Source organism: Chenopodium quinoa, unplaced genomic scaffold (assembly GCF_001683475.1).
Source record: "Chenopodium quinoa cultivar QQ74 unplaced genomic scaffold, ASM168347v1, whole genome shotgun sequence".
In the NCBI taxonomy this organism is placed as follows: Eukaryota; Viridiplantae; Streptophyta; class Magnoliopsida; order Caryophyllales; family Amaranthaceae; genus Chenopodium; species Chenopodium quinoa.
Window position 1 is genome coordinate 2,198,386 of NW_018743850.1, and position 15,892 is coordinate 2,214,277.

Here is a 15,892-nt window from a genome sequence, read left to right on the forward strand (position 1 = left end):
CTCTGTCTATGTTCTGCTGCTGCTGGTTCTGGTGCTGCTACTGCCCTGTCAGCTGATGTGTTGTCTTCTGCCTGGTGCTGTGCTACCTCCTGCCTGGTGCGGTGATGCATCTTCCTAGCTGCTGCTAGTGTTGGTTGTTTTGTTTGCTGTTTTTTTGTTTCCTTGCTTTGACGCTACTACTTAGGGATTTGGGGCCGATGTTTGTGTGCCCTTTGGGGCTTTAGGTGTCTTGGAGTTTAGGCCTGAGGGCTAATTGTATATGTACTTTCTTTTGCTACTTTGCAGCTCGTTTTGGTAATAATATTTCTATTTACCAAAAAAAATTATAAATATACTAATATAATTTATATTTATTATATATTATACCTTTTAGATTTAAACGAATTAATTATATATAGTATATAGGTATAATATATAATTATATATTTCAAAAAAAAATTAAAAAAATTGCCTAATACAACGGTTTTTAAAAAAAAAAATAGAAAAAAAGGATCTAATACAACGGTACTAAAAAAAAAAAAAGACCTAATCCAACGGATTCATCAATGCGTTGGATTAGGTCTAATTATTCCCAAAAAAACAAAAGGGAACCTAATCCAACGGATTAAAGAAATCGTTGGATTAGGTAGATACCTAATCCAACGGATTGCTCAATCCGTTGGATTAGGTTTATTTTGCCGTTGTATTAGACCTAATCCAACCCTTGCAAATGTGACAGTTGGTAACCGTTGTATTAGGTCTAATACAACGGTTTTGGACACCTAATACAACGGAAAAAGCCGTTGTATTAGCTCTTAAATGTAGTAGTGTGTGCAGTTGCCTAGGCTGGCTGTGCAGCATGTCAGGGCTACTGTGCAGCTTGCCTAGGCTGGTTGTGCAGCCTGCCAGGGCTGCTGTGCAGCTGCCTAGGGCGGCTGTGCAGCCTGCTTAGGGAGGCTGTGCAGGATCTTTTTTTTTTTTTTGAACTTTATTTTTCCCTAGACTAACATGTACGTTTGCCATTCTTACAGAGTGTGTTTAATATTCCTGATGAGCCAGACAAGAGAAGATCGTTTGAAGGTTTTGTACAAGAGAGATTCAAAAACTTCAAAAGTTCGTTGAGAACAAGATGGATCCATAAGAAACAAAGGCATAAACCGAAGAAAACTGTGATGGGTAATGCAGGAAAGGAGGAACCTGAGAAGAAACCGTGGGATGTATATCCACAAATAACGGTGAAGGACTGGGAGAAGTTTGTGGCGAAATCAACTACTACTACTGCACTTGTATGTATTATAATATAAATTAGAGTTGTTTCCTCAATTTTGCTCACTACATATTATGATGCGAACATTTGGTGATGTGTAGGAAAAAAGTCAACAAGCTACAAGCAATACTGAGAAGAAAATGTATAACCATCATATGGGTTGTAAGACATTTGCGGAAAGTAGACCAAAGTGGATCAAAGAGGGTCTATACCCCGCATCCAAAATACCATCATCTGATAAACCGCTTGATTCCACGATCACAAGTTTGGTAAGTCATGCAAATGATTGGTGGTGTGCTATGCATGGGATCGACAAGAACACCGGGAAGTACATCATGCACCCGGATAAAAGGCCAGTAGCAGATGCACTTGTAAGCACCCTTTGACATTTATGGTAATATTCCACAGTTATTATTAAATATTTCCATAGAAACTACATCTAACTTAGAACTGGAAACTTTTTGTGTTGTTGCAGCTCGAGCATACGTCGGAAGTGGTTGAAGGCAAGCTCACTCCAAGCATAGAGAACGATCCTTTTACCTTGGCTTTGGGAAAACCATACCACCCTAGCGAGTCATTGGTGCGGGAGGGAAACAACTAGGGTGGGAAAAGGTTATGGGTTCAGAATACACTAGATCAAGAAGAACTAGATCAAGTGTTAATTCGCCTCACCATATGAATGCCAAGGAAAACGAATCAATTAAGGCGGAGATACGCAAAGAGGTGCAAGAACAATTGCAAAGTCAATTCAATGCCATTTTAAAGCACATGAACTTGCCAACCTTGTCTTTGCCCCCGATAACCCCAGTGGACTCATGTAGTCACCCAGAAGATGCCGGGGATGATCCACTTGTTGAGAGCGAGGTAATTGAATTACAGTTGAGAACATGAACTTCATATCATCAAACGAGGCCTTATGTAGCATAATTATTTTACTATTGCAGATTCCTACTCCTACGCATGCAGACTCAAGGGGGATTGCAAACCAGACACCTGATCCTTTTCCAGATGTTCAGGTAAATTTCAAGTCTTAATGAAATGTAAACGTATTAGGCTTACGCTGGTTAATTAGTTCATAACTTGTCCTAATCAACTGTGTAGGAAGAGACGCCTTGTGAGCTTTTTCACCCCGGCAAAAAACGTGGATGGAGAGTTGGTGGGGTATGTGCACAACCACTAGTAGAGAAATGCTCATTTGCGTCGCTTGTAGAAACAAACGAAGCAAATGATATAATTTAAGTTCAGTTTAAGTTATTTGCGTCGCTTATTTATTAAAAGTGCGACGCAGAACACTGATATAGGTTATTTGCGTCACTTATTACTAAAAGAGCGACGCAATTAATAATGTCATTTGCTTCTCTCTTTTAGGAACAAGTGACGCAAATGATTTTGTGAATAATTTTCGTTTCTATGTGTATTCCAAAACTGGAAAAAAAAATAAAAAACCTTTCTAACTTTCCTTCGTTTTCCTAAAACTTTTCTAAGTACCTCCTTCCTTCGTTCCCAGCAGCAGCATAAGGCACGAATTAGAGCAAAAATTCGAAGGTAATTAAGCTACCTCCTTCATTCGTTCCAAGCAGAAGCATAAGAAGAATTTTCGAGCAAATTTTCGAGCCTAAACGCATAGGTAATGAACCCTAAACTTGTGCAGCGAATTCGTGAATTTAGGTTTTTTTGATTGTTATTTTCCGTTTTTTTGATTGAATTCGAGCAAATTTTCCGTTTTTAATTGATTGTTATTTTTGTTTTGTTCAATCTTTGCTTCGTGAATTTAGGTTTTTTTTATTGTTATTTTCCGTTTTTTTGATTGAATTTGAGCAAATTTTTAATTGATTATTATTTTTGTTTTGTTTAATCTTTGCTTTAGAATTTAGGTTTTTTTGGGGCCAAATTTAATTAGCCTGGAACTGGGGAGAATTCATGCCTCCTGGGTATTGTTTTGTCTTTGTTGAACAATCTTCAGTAGACTTATTATGAAAAGTTGCTAAATCTTCATTAGTATTCTGACTATTAGGCTGAGAATACTAGAGTTAACAATAAGTGTCTGTGCAAAGGATGCTTCGTTTCGGTTAGAATCTAGCTACTATGAAGGCATGGAAGCACATAACTGATTGTTTACTTGGAAGTAGCTATAATTATCCTCTCATAGGGGCGTATTTGTAAAAATATAAACAGAATTAAAAAAGAAGGTTTAGCTTGTATCACACCAGCAGTGTCCTGTACTGTATTATAAACCAATTTGTGGGCTGTGTTTGAATGTTTATCTCTCTAGACATAGTGCCTTAGATTGGATCCCATTCACGAGTATTTCCTGAGTCAGTATTTGTCTACTCTATTGAATACATGTACGATCTTAACAGAATACATTACTGTACGGATGAAATACTTGCTGAAGTGTTAAAATTTGTCAAGTCATTGTATGAGGGGGTGTGCTTTTACCTATCTATCACAATAGACAAAACATTATCTGACTAAATGCTTACTACTAAGTACTTTGTAACACTTATGGGTGCTGTCTTTTTAAGCATACTTTGAATGTATGTTAATAGTATAAGGTGGGAAGTTCAATGTCCTGTTTAAGCTCTTTGTAGTTGGCTTTTGTGTAACATTATGGTATTTTGATACGGATACATTCTGACAATGAGTAGCAAATAAGATAGTTAACCTTTAAAGATTTGTAGCCCTAAATTGAATTTGGTTGCACATTATGCACTCATGCAGTTACTGGATTATTATCCCTCAAAGCAATTTGGGAGAATGTGCCACCATCTTGGAATGGTTTTCATGATCCTTGTGGTGATCGCTGGGAAGGAATTGCCTGCAATAATACCCGAGTGATTTCGATGTAAGTCAGATCTGCATCACATTTAGAGACAGCCACAACCATCCTTAATACATTTCTTGATTTTATTTTGAAAGTTGTTTCTCAGAACTTTATCAAGCATTGGGCTGAAGGGCGTACTGTCAGGTGCTATCCGGCAACTATCTGAGCTACAAACTCTGTATGTTTTCTGAATTGGGTATTGTTTTTATATTTTAAGTGAATTAGGAAGTTGCTGGTTTAGAATTGAATTGGGTATTGTTTGCATCATTGGCTTAGATACCCGTTCAGGGCTTACTCATTAGGAGTAAGTTCTGAATAGTCCCCGGTTTGGGACTGTTCTTGAATGTTCTATCTCATTTAGGTTGTAACTACTTGAAGTGTTTTTGGATCTAAGAAAAGCATCCCACACTATTTTTCGATTGTTCTCTGGGTACATATGTCGATACTCAATTATCTACATTGTGTGCTTGGAGAACTATAGGGAAATGCTGCCGGATTTTCTTTAGAACCAAAGCTTTACCAAGTAGTTATTAATGAGATAGGACATTCAAGAATGGGTTAGGTTGGAGTGATAAGGACCTGATTGGATCATGTCATTGCATTTACATGAGATAAACTTTGAATGAAAATGTTATATGCCTTATAATCTTGTTCATTGTTAAGGAATTATGTATGCTAGAAAATATAGCCATTATCTTAAAATTAATTTTCATTGTACAGTGGGTGAAAATGGATCGAAGTTGGATGTATGCTAAACGAAATTCTACAAGATTTTTAAGTGGAATTGAGGAGTTTAGTAGTGTTGCCTTAAAATACCAAACAGAGAATAAATCAAAGATTATTCTTTGTCCTTGTTGTGACTGCAATAATTCAAGGGGGTATCGTGATATAGATGATATTAAGGATCATCTAATCCGTCGTGGGTTCAAAGAAAACTACACAAGATGGACATGGCATGGTGAGAACATAGGTCATGAGGCAAATTCTAGTTATTTTGCAAGGGAAGATGAGAGTAGTTGTGATGGCGATAATGAAGACCAGCGTGAGGATATGGATACTGCTGATATTGTTGTTGAAACTGAGGATGAAGTGGAGAAGGATAGGATTACTGAGATGATGCATGATGTAGAAGACCATTTCATAGATGATCCCCATATAAATGACAATATCTTGAGAGATGCAGAGACACCGTTATATCCTGGTTGTACAAAATTCACAAAACTTAGTAGCATTATGAAGCTATTCAACATAAAGGCGAGCAATTCTTTGACCAACAAGAGTTTTACTCTGATTTTGGAAGCCTTAGTAGAAATGTTACCAGAAGGGAATGAACTTCCAAACTCCATATATGAGGCTAAGAAACTTATGTTCCCTCTTGGTATGGAGTACGTGAAGATACATGCATGTCCTAATGATTGTTTGTTGTATCGAAATGAGCATGTTGATTTGCATGAGTGTCCAAGGTGTGGAGTTTCTCGTTATAAGATGAATGATAATGGTGAGTTGTGTAAGAAACGAACTCCGGCTAAGGCATTGTGGTATCTTCCAATTATACCGAGATTTAGGCAACTTTTCTCAGATAAAAAAAAAATGCAAAATTATGAAGATGGCATGCTGATGGGAGGAAGAAAGATGGATTAATGAGACATCCAGCTGATTCTCCACAATGGAGGAACATTGATCGAAAGTTCAAGGTCTTTGGTCAAGAAGATCGAAATCTGAGGCTTGGGCTTTGTACAGATGGAATGAACCCATTTGGGACACTTAGTACCCAATACAACACTTGGCCGGTTCTTCTAACTATCTATAATTTGCCTCCTTGGTTATGCATGAAGTCTAGATACATTATGTTGTCCCTTTTAATATCTGTGCCTAAACAACCTGGGAATGACATTGATGTGTATCTAGCGCCTCTCATTGAAGATTTGAAATTGTTGTGGAATGAAGGTGTCTCAATGTATGATGCATATAGTAAAACCAATTTCACTTTACGTGCCATGATTTTTTGTACAATAAATGATTTCCCAGCTTATGGGAATTTGTCGGGGTACACGGTGAAGGGAACAAAACCTTGCCCCATTTGTGAAGATGATTTGGAGGCATTGCGCCTAGACAATTGTGGCAAGCACGTATACATTGATAATCGTAGACATCTTCCTGAAGACCACCCTTTTCGGAAGAATAAGAAGGGTTTCAATGGAAAAGTGGAGATGAGAGAAGTTCGGGCCCTTTACGTGCTAGTGAGGTTTATATGCGAGTGAAAGACATTGAAAATGAGTTTGGTAAGCCTTAGAAAAGTAAATCAAAAGGGGGCTATAAGAAGAAGTCCGAGCTATGGTCTCTCCCATACTGGAGACATTTGGAAGTTAGACATTGTCTAGATGTAATGCATATTGAGAAAAATGTTTGTGATGCCATTGTGGGAACATTATGAAATATGCTAGGAAAGACAAAGGATGGAGTTAAGGTTAGAAAAGACATGGCTGCTATGGGTCGTTCAGAGTTGGCACCCGAATCTCGAGGAATACGATGGTATCTTCCCCCAGCTTGTTTTACCTTGTCTAAAAAGGAAAAAATAAGCTTCTGTGAGTCATTGCATGGTTTAAAGGTCCCGGCGGGATATTCTTCAAATTTTCGTAGACTTGTGTTGATGTCTGACTTGAAATTGGTTGGCATGAAATCTCATGATTGTCACACCTTGATGAAACACTTATTACCAGTTGCAATTCGAGGAATTTTGCCGGATCAAGTGAGGTATACGATTACAAGATTGTGTGTCTTTTTTAACACAATTTGCAGCAAGGTCATAAATCCATGTATATTAGATGACTTGCAAGTAGATATAATTGAGACAATGTGTCGATTTGAAATGTATTTCCCCCCATCTTTCTTTGACGTGATGCCCCATTTGGTTATTCATCTTGTACGGGAAATTAAACTTTGTGGACCCGTTTGTATGAGGTACATGTATCCTTTTGAGCGACTAATGGGTGATTTAAAGGGAAAAGTCATGAATCCGGCCAAACCTGAAGCCAGTATTGTCCAACGAACAACAGCCGAGGAAGTGGCAGCATGGGTTGCTCAGTTTCTTGCAAGTGCACAAAAAATTGGGTTGCCACAGTCTCGACATGATGGGAGGCTCGGAGGTGAAGGTACTGTTGGTAGAAAAAGGTTTTCCATGGGCTGTGATATGAAAAATAAGGCTGAGCTGTTTGTTTTGCAAAGTCTTAGTGAAGTTCATCCTTACTTGAATGAGCACATGATTTTTCTTAAAAATGAATACCCTTCCAAAACTGATCTTCAGCTGATAAAGGAGCATAATTGTTCATTCCTTACATGGTTCAAGGATCGAGTGATGTCTCAATTGTCCACCACACTTAATGATGTATCTGACACATTGAGATGGTTAGCATATGGTTCTAAATTTCAAGTCATTTCGTATGAGGGATACGACATCAATGGATATTCTTTTTACACTAGTCGACAAGATGACAAAACAACAATGCAAAATAGTGGTGTTAAAGTAATAGGTTTGTCATCTGAATTTGTTAGTAAACATGATAAAACACTAGTGGATAAGAAGAAATTTTATTATGGAGTAATTGAAGAAATAATAGAGTTAGACTATGTTGATTTCAAGATGCCTCTATTCCGATGTAAGTGGGCTGATATTAGTCGTGGTGTAAAAAAAGATGAACAAGGGAACTTGACCCTTGTAAATTTTGGTCGACCAGGGCATCTAGCCGATCCATTTATATTAGCATCACAAGCAAAACAAGTGTTTTACATGGCTGACCAGCTGATCGTAAATGGTCAGTTGTTTTAGAAGGAAAAAGAAGGATACTTGGCATTGAAGATGTGGTTGATGAGGAAGAATATGATGAGCAATTTAATGAGTCACCACCTTCTGTCTGGAGCATCCCTCCAATAGTTGATGATTTTGACACAACTTTGAAACGTGTAGATCATGATGAAGGATATTATGTTGCAAAAGAGAAGAATTAAGTAAGTATGAAATCTGGAATTTTGTGTTATTGTTTTTTCTTACAATGTGTTACTAATTTATTTGTTACATTATGTTACTAAATTAAGAATATAATGAAGTATGAAATCTGGATTTTTTTTTACATATACATGTTTATAATTTGTTTTTTAATGTTTACTACATTGCAGATAAATAATAATGGAGGATGAGGATATGCAAAATGCTGAAAATGAGCCACACAATCAATCACCATCACAGCTTGATTCTCAGAAGAAGAAGAAAAAGAAGCCAAGAGGTCCTTCAAAGGGCCTTAAATCGAAGAGTGGGGTTCCTAGAGTGCTTGAATGGGATGAATTCTATCGGCCAATTGGAAAGTGGGTAACAGAATACAAAACTCATGTTGGTGAAATAAGTCGTGCAAAGGTCTCTATATTGATTAAAGATTGGAAAGAAGTTCCACAAGGAATAAAAGACATTTTGTGGGAAGATGCTAAGGTATTATTATTTCTTATTTCTTATTTAATGTATAAGAAGTTCCACAAGGAATAAAAGACACTTTGTGGGAAGATTTTGTTTGATATCGATAATGTTTTACCAATTAATAATGCAATGTTTTATTATTTAGAGAGAGTTTCATATCGAAGAAGATGAAAAAAAGAAGAAGAAGGTCCTACACACTTGTGATCAGCGATGGAAAGATTTTAAAGCAAAATTGGTTAGCGGTTGGATCACTTGTACTAGGAAAATGCCGGATGACAAAAGAATGCCTTATGAAATTTATGATTTCATAACTCCAGATGTGTGGAATAGTTTTGTAAAGGAGCATAGCACGGATGAATTCAAGGTGTGTAAATGTATATATATACATCACTATAAGTCATAAAGCTTCAAAATAACAATGTTCCTTTTTTGATTCTAAAATAGGAAAGAAGTGAGAAGGCAAGAAAGAGCCAGTCTTTCAACCAATACCCGCATCATTTAGGAGCCAAGTCATATGGTGAAATGGATATTGTATGGAAAAGAAAAGGGTATATTCCTTCATCATCTACTACTTCATCTTGCTCTTCGGTTGTTTCTAGTTTGCCGGATAGGACATATGCTTGGCTTTTAGCAAGATCAATAGAAGATGATAAGGGAAATCATTATTTGCCTGATCAGAAAACAAAAGAGGTGAAAGAATCCATTGTAAGTGTAAAGAAAAGTCTTTATTTCAATGTTGAATCTATTTTCTTAAGTACATATATTGCAACAAAATCATACTAACTTTATGCTTTTGTATAGGATGATTGGAAAAAGCAACAAGCTGAAGGGAAATTTGTTCCTAATAGGAATGATGATGTCTTGGCCCGTGCCCTTGGAAGAAAAGATCGTTATGGTCGGGCAATAGCATTTGGCAGAGGAGTTGGCATTAAAGCTGTATGGGGATCTGGAGAGCGGCGTAGTGGCCGACGTGGTACGCAAATTGGAGATGTTGAGTTGGAGGAATTAGAGGCAAGAGTAACCCAAAGGGTGCGAGATGAGACTGTACAGGAGATGCAGTCCAAAGTGGATTTCATGGTTCAAGAGAAGTTTATGTTTTTGGCTAAAGAGATGGGTATTCAAATTCCAACTAAATTAATGGAATTGAATAGCATATGCCAGGGTACTCCACAAAATCGTAGTAGTTGTCACTCAGGTGGTGGTGATGCTCCACTTGCAAACATACATGATCCATTTGCAAACATACAGGTATCTTAAAATCTTTATTTGATTTTTGTTATGGCATAATTCCATTATAATGTTTACTACTTTGTAACATGTATTTGATATAATTTTGTGGGTTATATACAAGGAACCAGTTGCATGTAAGCTATCGTTGATGATTGACTCTGAGAAAGAGTCATTGTTGCTGAAGGTACATTTTATCCAGAGTTAATCCTTGATCATCATAGTAGCCTCCTACCTGATCATGTGAGGATAAGTGTTGATGATTATTATGATAAGTTCAAAGACGTTCCAGTCCCAGTTCCTTCTGCATTCATAAAGAAACTCAAGAATGCTAATGGTACTTTTACACAATGGCCGAAACACTTGGTTTCCCTTCTGCATGATAAGGTAAATTATATTTATAACAATTATTACATAGTTTTGAAGTTGAAAAATATAGTCAAATTTTTTAATGTATTTGCTTAACTGTAAATTAGGAAATCATCCCAAACAAGAGTGATGGCAATAGAGAAATGACCAAAGAAAATGTGCAAGTCAAAAGAAAAGAGGTTGATAGTGGTCACGAAACAAAAGAATCCAACACCAATCCAAAAAAAAACCTTTCTTGTGGATTTTGTGTTGGAAAATTTGACTCAAAAGTGTAGGTGTTTGAATGATTTCTTATATTCATTACCCGAAGGTGAAAATGTGATGAAGATGATCGGTGATGTAAGAACCTTTAGTTATGAAATTGAAAGGGACATCATTATCAAACGAGAAGATGTCGATCAACTTCTCACGGGAGCATGGCTTAATATTTCAATTTTGCAAGTTTTTATGATGTAAGATATTCAAATTTCAACCCTCCTAAAAACTTTAGTTTATTACCATTCCTAATATTATTACATGATATATATGTAGGGCTTTGAGTGACTATTCTCTCGATACGGTCGATGTGTTTCCCACTGGATTCATGTGTCCAGAGATGATTTCAGAGACCTATTTGCATAGTGATGCTGATCGTGTCCTACTATACATGAGAAATGCAATGGAAAAACAAAAAAAAAAAAAGCAATTCATCTTATGCCCATACTATGAAAAGTATAAAATTAGAACTTTTTTCTATTTAAACATTGCAAAAAAATGTTGGTAATACTTAATTATTTACAAATTTCTGTCTAATTTATGTAGGAATCATTGGGTTCTTCTGGTATTATGCATGACTAAGCGTGAGGTCTACATCTTTGATTCTATGAGTCAAAAGCGAAATTTGGCAATTAAGTTTCCAATGACAAAGTAAGTTTGTTTATAGAGTCATGTGAATTTATTTAAGGTTAATGCTTTTATATAATTTGCACAAATATGTTATTTATTTCAAATGTGTAGTGCTTTTTCGAAATTACAAGACACTAGGTGGACAACCTAAGGGAAGTAAATTGACATGGCATTTGGGACAGGTTTAACTTCATTCCTTACCCAAAATATACTTTCTTAATAATGTTATGTATAGCAATTAAATTGAACTAATTGTTATAATGTATGTAGTGTCCTCAACAATTAGGTGGACGTGAATGTGGCTATTACGTCATGCGTTATATGTTCGAAATAATGCAATATCATCATAATAGTGAGGACCTTATTACGGTATGAGGTGTCAAATATTTCATTTTTACTTAATAAATACAATTTGAAGTACTTACACTTGGATTAAACTTTTGCATTGATCTTTTGTTTGTGTTGTGCTAATAGGATTTTTCAAGATCTACACCGTACACAAATGAGGAGATAAACGAGGTTCGAGATATTTGGGCAGACTATTTTGTATGCAATGTTGAACTTTAGATCTACACTTACAAAACTCCATTTACTTGTTAGACTCTTGTTCTATTTGTTAGGATTGACATGAATGTATGTATTTTGTTTACCAACAATTTGGGTTGGTGTTGGTGGTTGTGTTGAATGATGACTTTAATGTCAATGGAATTGAGTTGTAAATTTATTGGACAGGTTTTTGATATGATGCCGTCATTCCCAATTTTATGGGTAGGCCAAATTACAAAGGAAATTCTGCCAAAATTTATATTTGAATTCTTTATTATTTCTTCTTACTTTTTATTTTGTATCATATAATATATTTATATATCATTTGCATCGCTGATCATTAAACAAACAAGCAACGCAAATAATTCGCTTTTGAATTGTCAAACAAGATTCATTTGCGTCACAATAATATTGTAAAAAAGCGATGCAAATAACTAGAATTCGCTTCACCATTTAACACTATTTGCGTCGCGTTTTTATTATAAAAAGACGCAAATAACACTCGTTTTTGTAAATAAGCAACACAAATAATTATCATTTGCTTCGCACTTTTATAAAAGTTCGACGCAAATAAGAGTTATTTGCGTCGCACCAATGAGCGACGCAAATGACTTAAAGTCATTTGCGTCGCGAACACTTGCTTCGCACCTAGAACCGACGCAAATACACTCTAAAAGTGCGACGCAAATGAGCATTTCTCTACTAGTGAACCGTTTAACAAGGTCCATTTTAAGTCTAATACTAGTACCCACTATATATCGGTCGGGATCAATTCCATAGTACCAGGGTTTGAGGACTTGCCACTACCGGCACCTAGAGAGGAATATGACTTCATCACGCTGGTTGATGCGAAAGGTAGCTTTGTGCAATGGCCACGTGATCGGGTGAGGTTGATAGGAGGGGTAAGTGTACACTACTTACCTTGTTTTTAAAACATGTCTCAAATAGCTTGTAATATAACCATGTGCTTTTATGTTACAAATGAAAATCAGTCATCTAAAAGGAAGAAGGTGGAGAAGCCAAAATCTAAGAATGTCCAACCTACAAAGAACATGGAACAAGGACAAGGGTTGAAGAGTTCGAGAGGTTCTGCCACGAGTTGTACTCCACTAGTAGAAGTCGGCATCCTGAATTCGCTCTCTAGAGCTTGTACTTTTCTTCATAACCGTGTGAGTGAGTTGCCTAGGGGTAGATCTATTGAAGTGATTTTACCTAAGGCATTGTTTCACTATGATGAGGATGGGATCGCACCAATTGCAAAAGAGGATGTGAAGGAATTTCTATCTGGTGCCATGCTTAACATTTCCATCGTTCAAGCTTTCATGAGGTAATGCAATGCCACTATTCCTAATCATTTTGTTGCATTTTCGACTGTAAACAATGCTTTTAATAATTATTCCCCACAATACTGTCATGAAGGGCACTACAGGAGCACCTTAGATGCTTAGGCGATTCCAAGGCTGCAGTTGGGTGGTTTTGCCCCGAGCAGACCTCGCTTACCAGATGCTTGTGCAACCCTCGTGATGTGGAAGATTACCTAGAACGGAGTATCAAGGCATCAACGCGTGCGGGAGATAAGTTCATATTAGCCCCATGTTTTGAGGAGTACGTCTACAAATGTCATAAATTCAGTAGTTATTTTTTAAAATTTTTTTGAAAATGCAGTTAACTGTGGCGTATATTTGTTGACGTTTTTTCAATATATGCAGTGCTCATTGGACCCTTTTGGTGATTTGTGTTTCCAAATACACAATCTACCACTGTGATTAACTTCGTCAGAATCCACCACGTAGGTTGCTAGTGAATAATATATTGAATAGGTACATATTGCTTCCTATTGTTGATTGACCTCACTTAAACCATTGAGTATTTATGTTTCTAACTTTGAACTTACTTTCCTAAAGTGTTATGAAGAAGCTACATTGTCGTTCTGCTGCGGGTCCTACGTGGGAATATGGAAAGGTAATGCCTTGAGTTAGTGATTTGCTTAATATACTTGGCTTCGGTCATGGCTATGCATGATTTGATATCCTTTATGGCATGTCAGTGTGCGCAACAAGACAACGGACTTGACTGTGCCCTATACGTTATGAGGTTTATGCTTGACATAGTCAGTAGTTGCAAGGACACACAACAGCTAGATGAGGTATGCTTTTACTATCTTCAACCTATTAATTGTTTTCATTATTGCACTGAACAAAACACAAGCATAACACGCAATATGCAAAGGCACGCTGCCCAGGTTGTGCAGCAGCCAAGGCAGGCTGCCCAGGCCACTACAGCAGCTAAGGGAGGCTGCCTAGGCCACTGCAGCAGCCAAGGCAGGTAGGCACCCAGCCAGGCAACAGCCCAGCAAGGCAGGCACCCAGCCAGGCAGCTGCCCAGCAGCCTGTACATGTACGTGATGCATGTCATTTTTTGTGCATTTCGGCCATTTTGGTGATTTTCGGTGAATTTCGGTGTTGTGATACTCATGACAATGTTTGGTTTTTTTTTTCTCTAAAGTTTTGCAAGGTTCAAAGGGAAGGCCCGTTAATAAGGAATGAAATCAATGAAGTTCGCGACATGTGGGCTTTTTTTCGTCACATTTGATGGCATGTAGAATTGCGGTAATGGTTATATTGGTTTGTTAGCTTAACTTTTTTAATTACTTATTATTGTCAACATTATTTTAATTAAGTATGTATTAGTATGTACGTAGTGTTTCTAATTGTAATCTTAATATATTTTGGTGTAATTAAATATTGTTGTTCATTAAATATATTAATGATGTTACTTTTTATATATATAATTATTTCGTGTTATATATATTATTGTATTATTTTGTAACTAATATTAATATTATTATTAGTTAATAATATTAATTTTATTATTAATTAATAATAATAAATTTATATCGATTAATAATATTATTTTACTATTAATTAATAATACTGAAATTATTGTGAAAGGTCACTAATAATATTATTATATTAATATTATTAGTAATAAATTATAAAAAATAAAAAATAATAAAAAAAATTCTACAATTGGAAGTGGTTTGGCGCCAAAACCGCTTCCAATTGTAGAATTTTTGTTTTTTAAAAATAGGAATTGGAAGCGGTTTGGCGCCAAACCGCTTCCAATTCTAACTGACAATGGCAAGCCCCCCAAACCGAAGCGGTTCAAAACCGCTTCCAATTAGGGGGTTTGAACCGCTTCTAAATTAGTTTTTTCTACTAGTGTATCTACTGTTTTTATGCCATCTTGTTTACTCACTTCATGTTTTGATTTCTAAATATTGTTACAAATGTTGAAGCAACAATAACATGCACACAATGTAAGAGGAATTGAACTAATGAAATTGCTTAAAACAGAAATACCATACCATAACATAAGTTGGTGTAAAAAACTAATACACCAATTGTTTTACAAAACAGAACTGCCATAACATAAGTTGGTGTAAAAAACAAGTACACCAATTGTTTTTCAAAAGATTAGTTGTCAGAGCATATATGTATTAACATTAAAAGTTTGATTAACTTAATGAGCTTGCTGAGTTCCATGTTGGGGTGCAGACAGTGAGATGGACTGTTGAGAAGCTTTGGTTGATTGACTCAGTTGTTGGGATGAGGTAGTTCCTGCTGCTTGGCCTGCTACTGGTTGCCCTATTGCTGCAACTTTCTTTGGTCTTCCAGGCTGCCTCTTTGGCTTATCAATAGGTGGGGTTGGACATTTATTCTTGTAATGCCCCAACCCACCACAGTTAGAGCATTTGTTTTGCACCTTTGCCCTCTTTACATTCTTCCTCTCCTTATCTTCTCCAACTTCTTTCTTTCTCTTCTTATGTGAAGGCCTGCTAGGTAAGTTTCTATGTGCAGGAGATAATGGCCTGGGATAAGGAGTGACTTCCCACTGCTGATGACCTGACATTGCTTTAAAGGTTGGAGCATATGCCTTGGTGTAGGTCTCCACATGATAAGCTGGGTGGATGAAGTTCTCAATGTCTAGCCTTCTCAATTGAATACAGGCAAGTGCATGCCAGCAAGGAATTCCCATAAGAGTCCATCTGTTGCAGCTACAAGATTTGTTTTCCAGATTCACAACATAGGTGTCTCTTGAGTCATCAACTTCAAACTCCATTAAGTGAGCTTGACTTACTCTCATGTTGGACACTTGTTGCAGACCTCTATGCACCATCTTTAGAACAGTTGGCATGATCACACCATTGAAAGTTTTCAGCCCTTCCTTTTTTGCAAAAAAACCTTCCCATTACATATCTCCTTATCCACTCCATCAACTGTAGAATAGGTTTGGCTCTAGCTTCTCTAAGAACATTGTTGAATCTCTC

General features: G+C 36.6%; 1 protein-coding gene and 1 long non-coding RNA gene across 6 annotated transcripts; both read left to right on the forward strand.

Moving 5' to 3' along the window:
- Positions 1-4: 4 nt before the first annotated feature.
- LOC110685917 lies at positions 5-11,062 on the forward strand. Of its 5 annotated transcripts, none has more exons than XM_021862474.1 (17): positions 5-96; positions 1,011-1,265; positions 1,348-1,617; positions 1,722-2,110; positions 2,191-2,262; positions 2,348-2,407; positions 2,757-2,873; positions 3,968-4,091; positions 4,177-4,248; positions 8,244-8,550; positions 8,681-8,899; positions 8,980-9,240; positions 9,337-9,783; positions 9,894-10,149; positions 10,239-10,583; positions 10,663-10,842; positions 10,933-11,062. In XM_021862474.1, exons 10-14 carry the CDS (start codon positions 8,254-8,256, stop codon positions 9,912-9,914), a joined length of 1,245 nt encoding a protein of 414 aa, XP_021718166.1. In that variant the 5' UTR covers positions 5-96; positions 1,011-1,265; positions 1,348-1,617; positions 1,722-2,110; positions 2,191-2,262; positions 2,348-2,407; positions 2,757-2,873; positions 3,968-4,091; positions 4,177-4,248; positions 8,244-8,253; the 3' UTR covers positions 9,915-10,149; positions 10,239-10,583; positions 10,663-10,842; positions 10,933-11,062. The 5 variants fall into 5 exon arrangements, with proteins under 5 accessions (XP_021718166.1, XP_021718164.1, XP_021718162.1 ...); XM_021862472.1 differs by having other exon boundaries at positions 2,754-2,873; positions 9,887-10,149; positions 10,933-11,061; XM_021862470.1 differs by having other exon boundaries at positions 9,887-10,149; positions 10,933-11,061.
- Positions 11,063-11,131: 69 nt separating this feature from the next.
- On the forward strand, positions 11,132-11,797 carry LOC110685920. The gene is made up of 3 exons (XR_002504121.1): positions 11,132-11,198; positions 11,287-11,385; positions 11,491-11,797. It is a non-coding gene; the product is annotated as an uncharacterized LOC110685920 (long non-coding RNA).
- The last annotated feature ends 4,095 nt before the right edge of the window (positions 11,798-15,892 follow it).

Excerpts from the sequence above, each read along its gene's own strand:
- LOC110685917 (XM_021862472.1), top strand. The coding sequence starts at position 8,254 with ATGGAGGATGAGGATATGCAAAATGCTGAAAATGAGCCACACAATCAA. Across the intron at positions 8,900-8,979 it reads ATAGCACGGATGAATTCAAG|GAAAGAAGTGAGAAGGCAAG; the intron begins GTGTGTAAATGT and ends ATTCTAAAATAG. Across the intron at positions 9,784-9,886 it reads ATCCATTTGCAAACATACAG|GAACCAGTTGCATGTAAGCT; the intron begins GTATCTTAAAAT and ends GTTATATACAAG.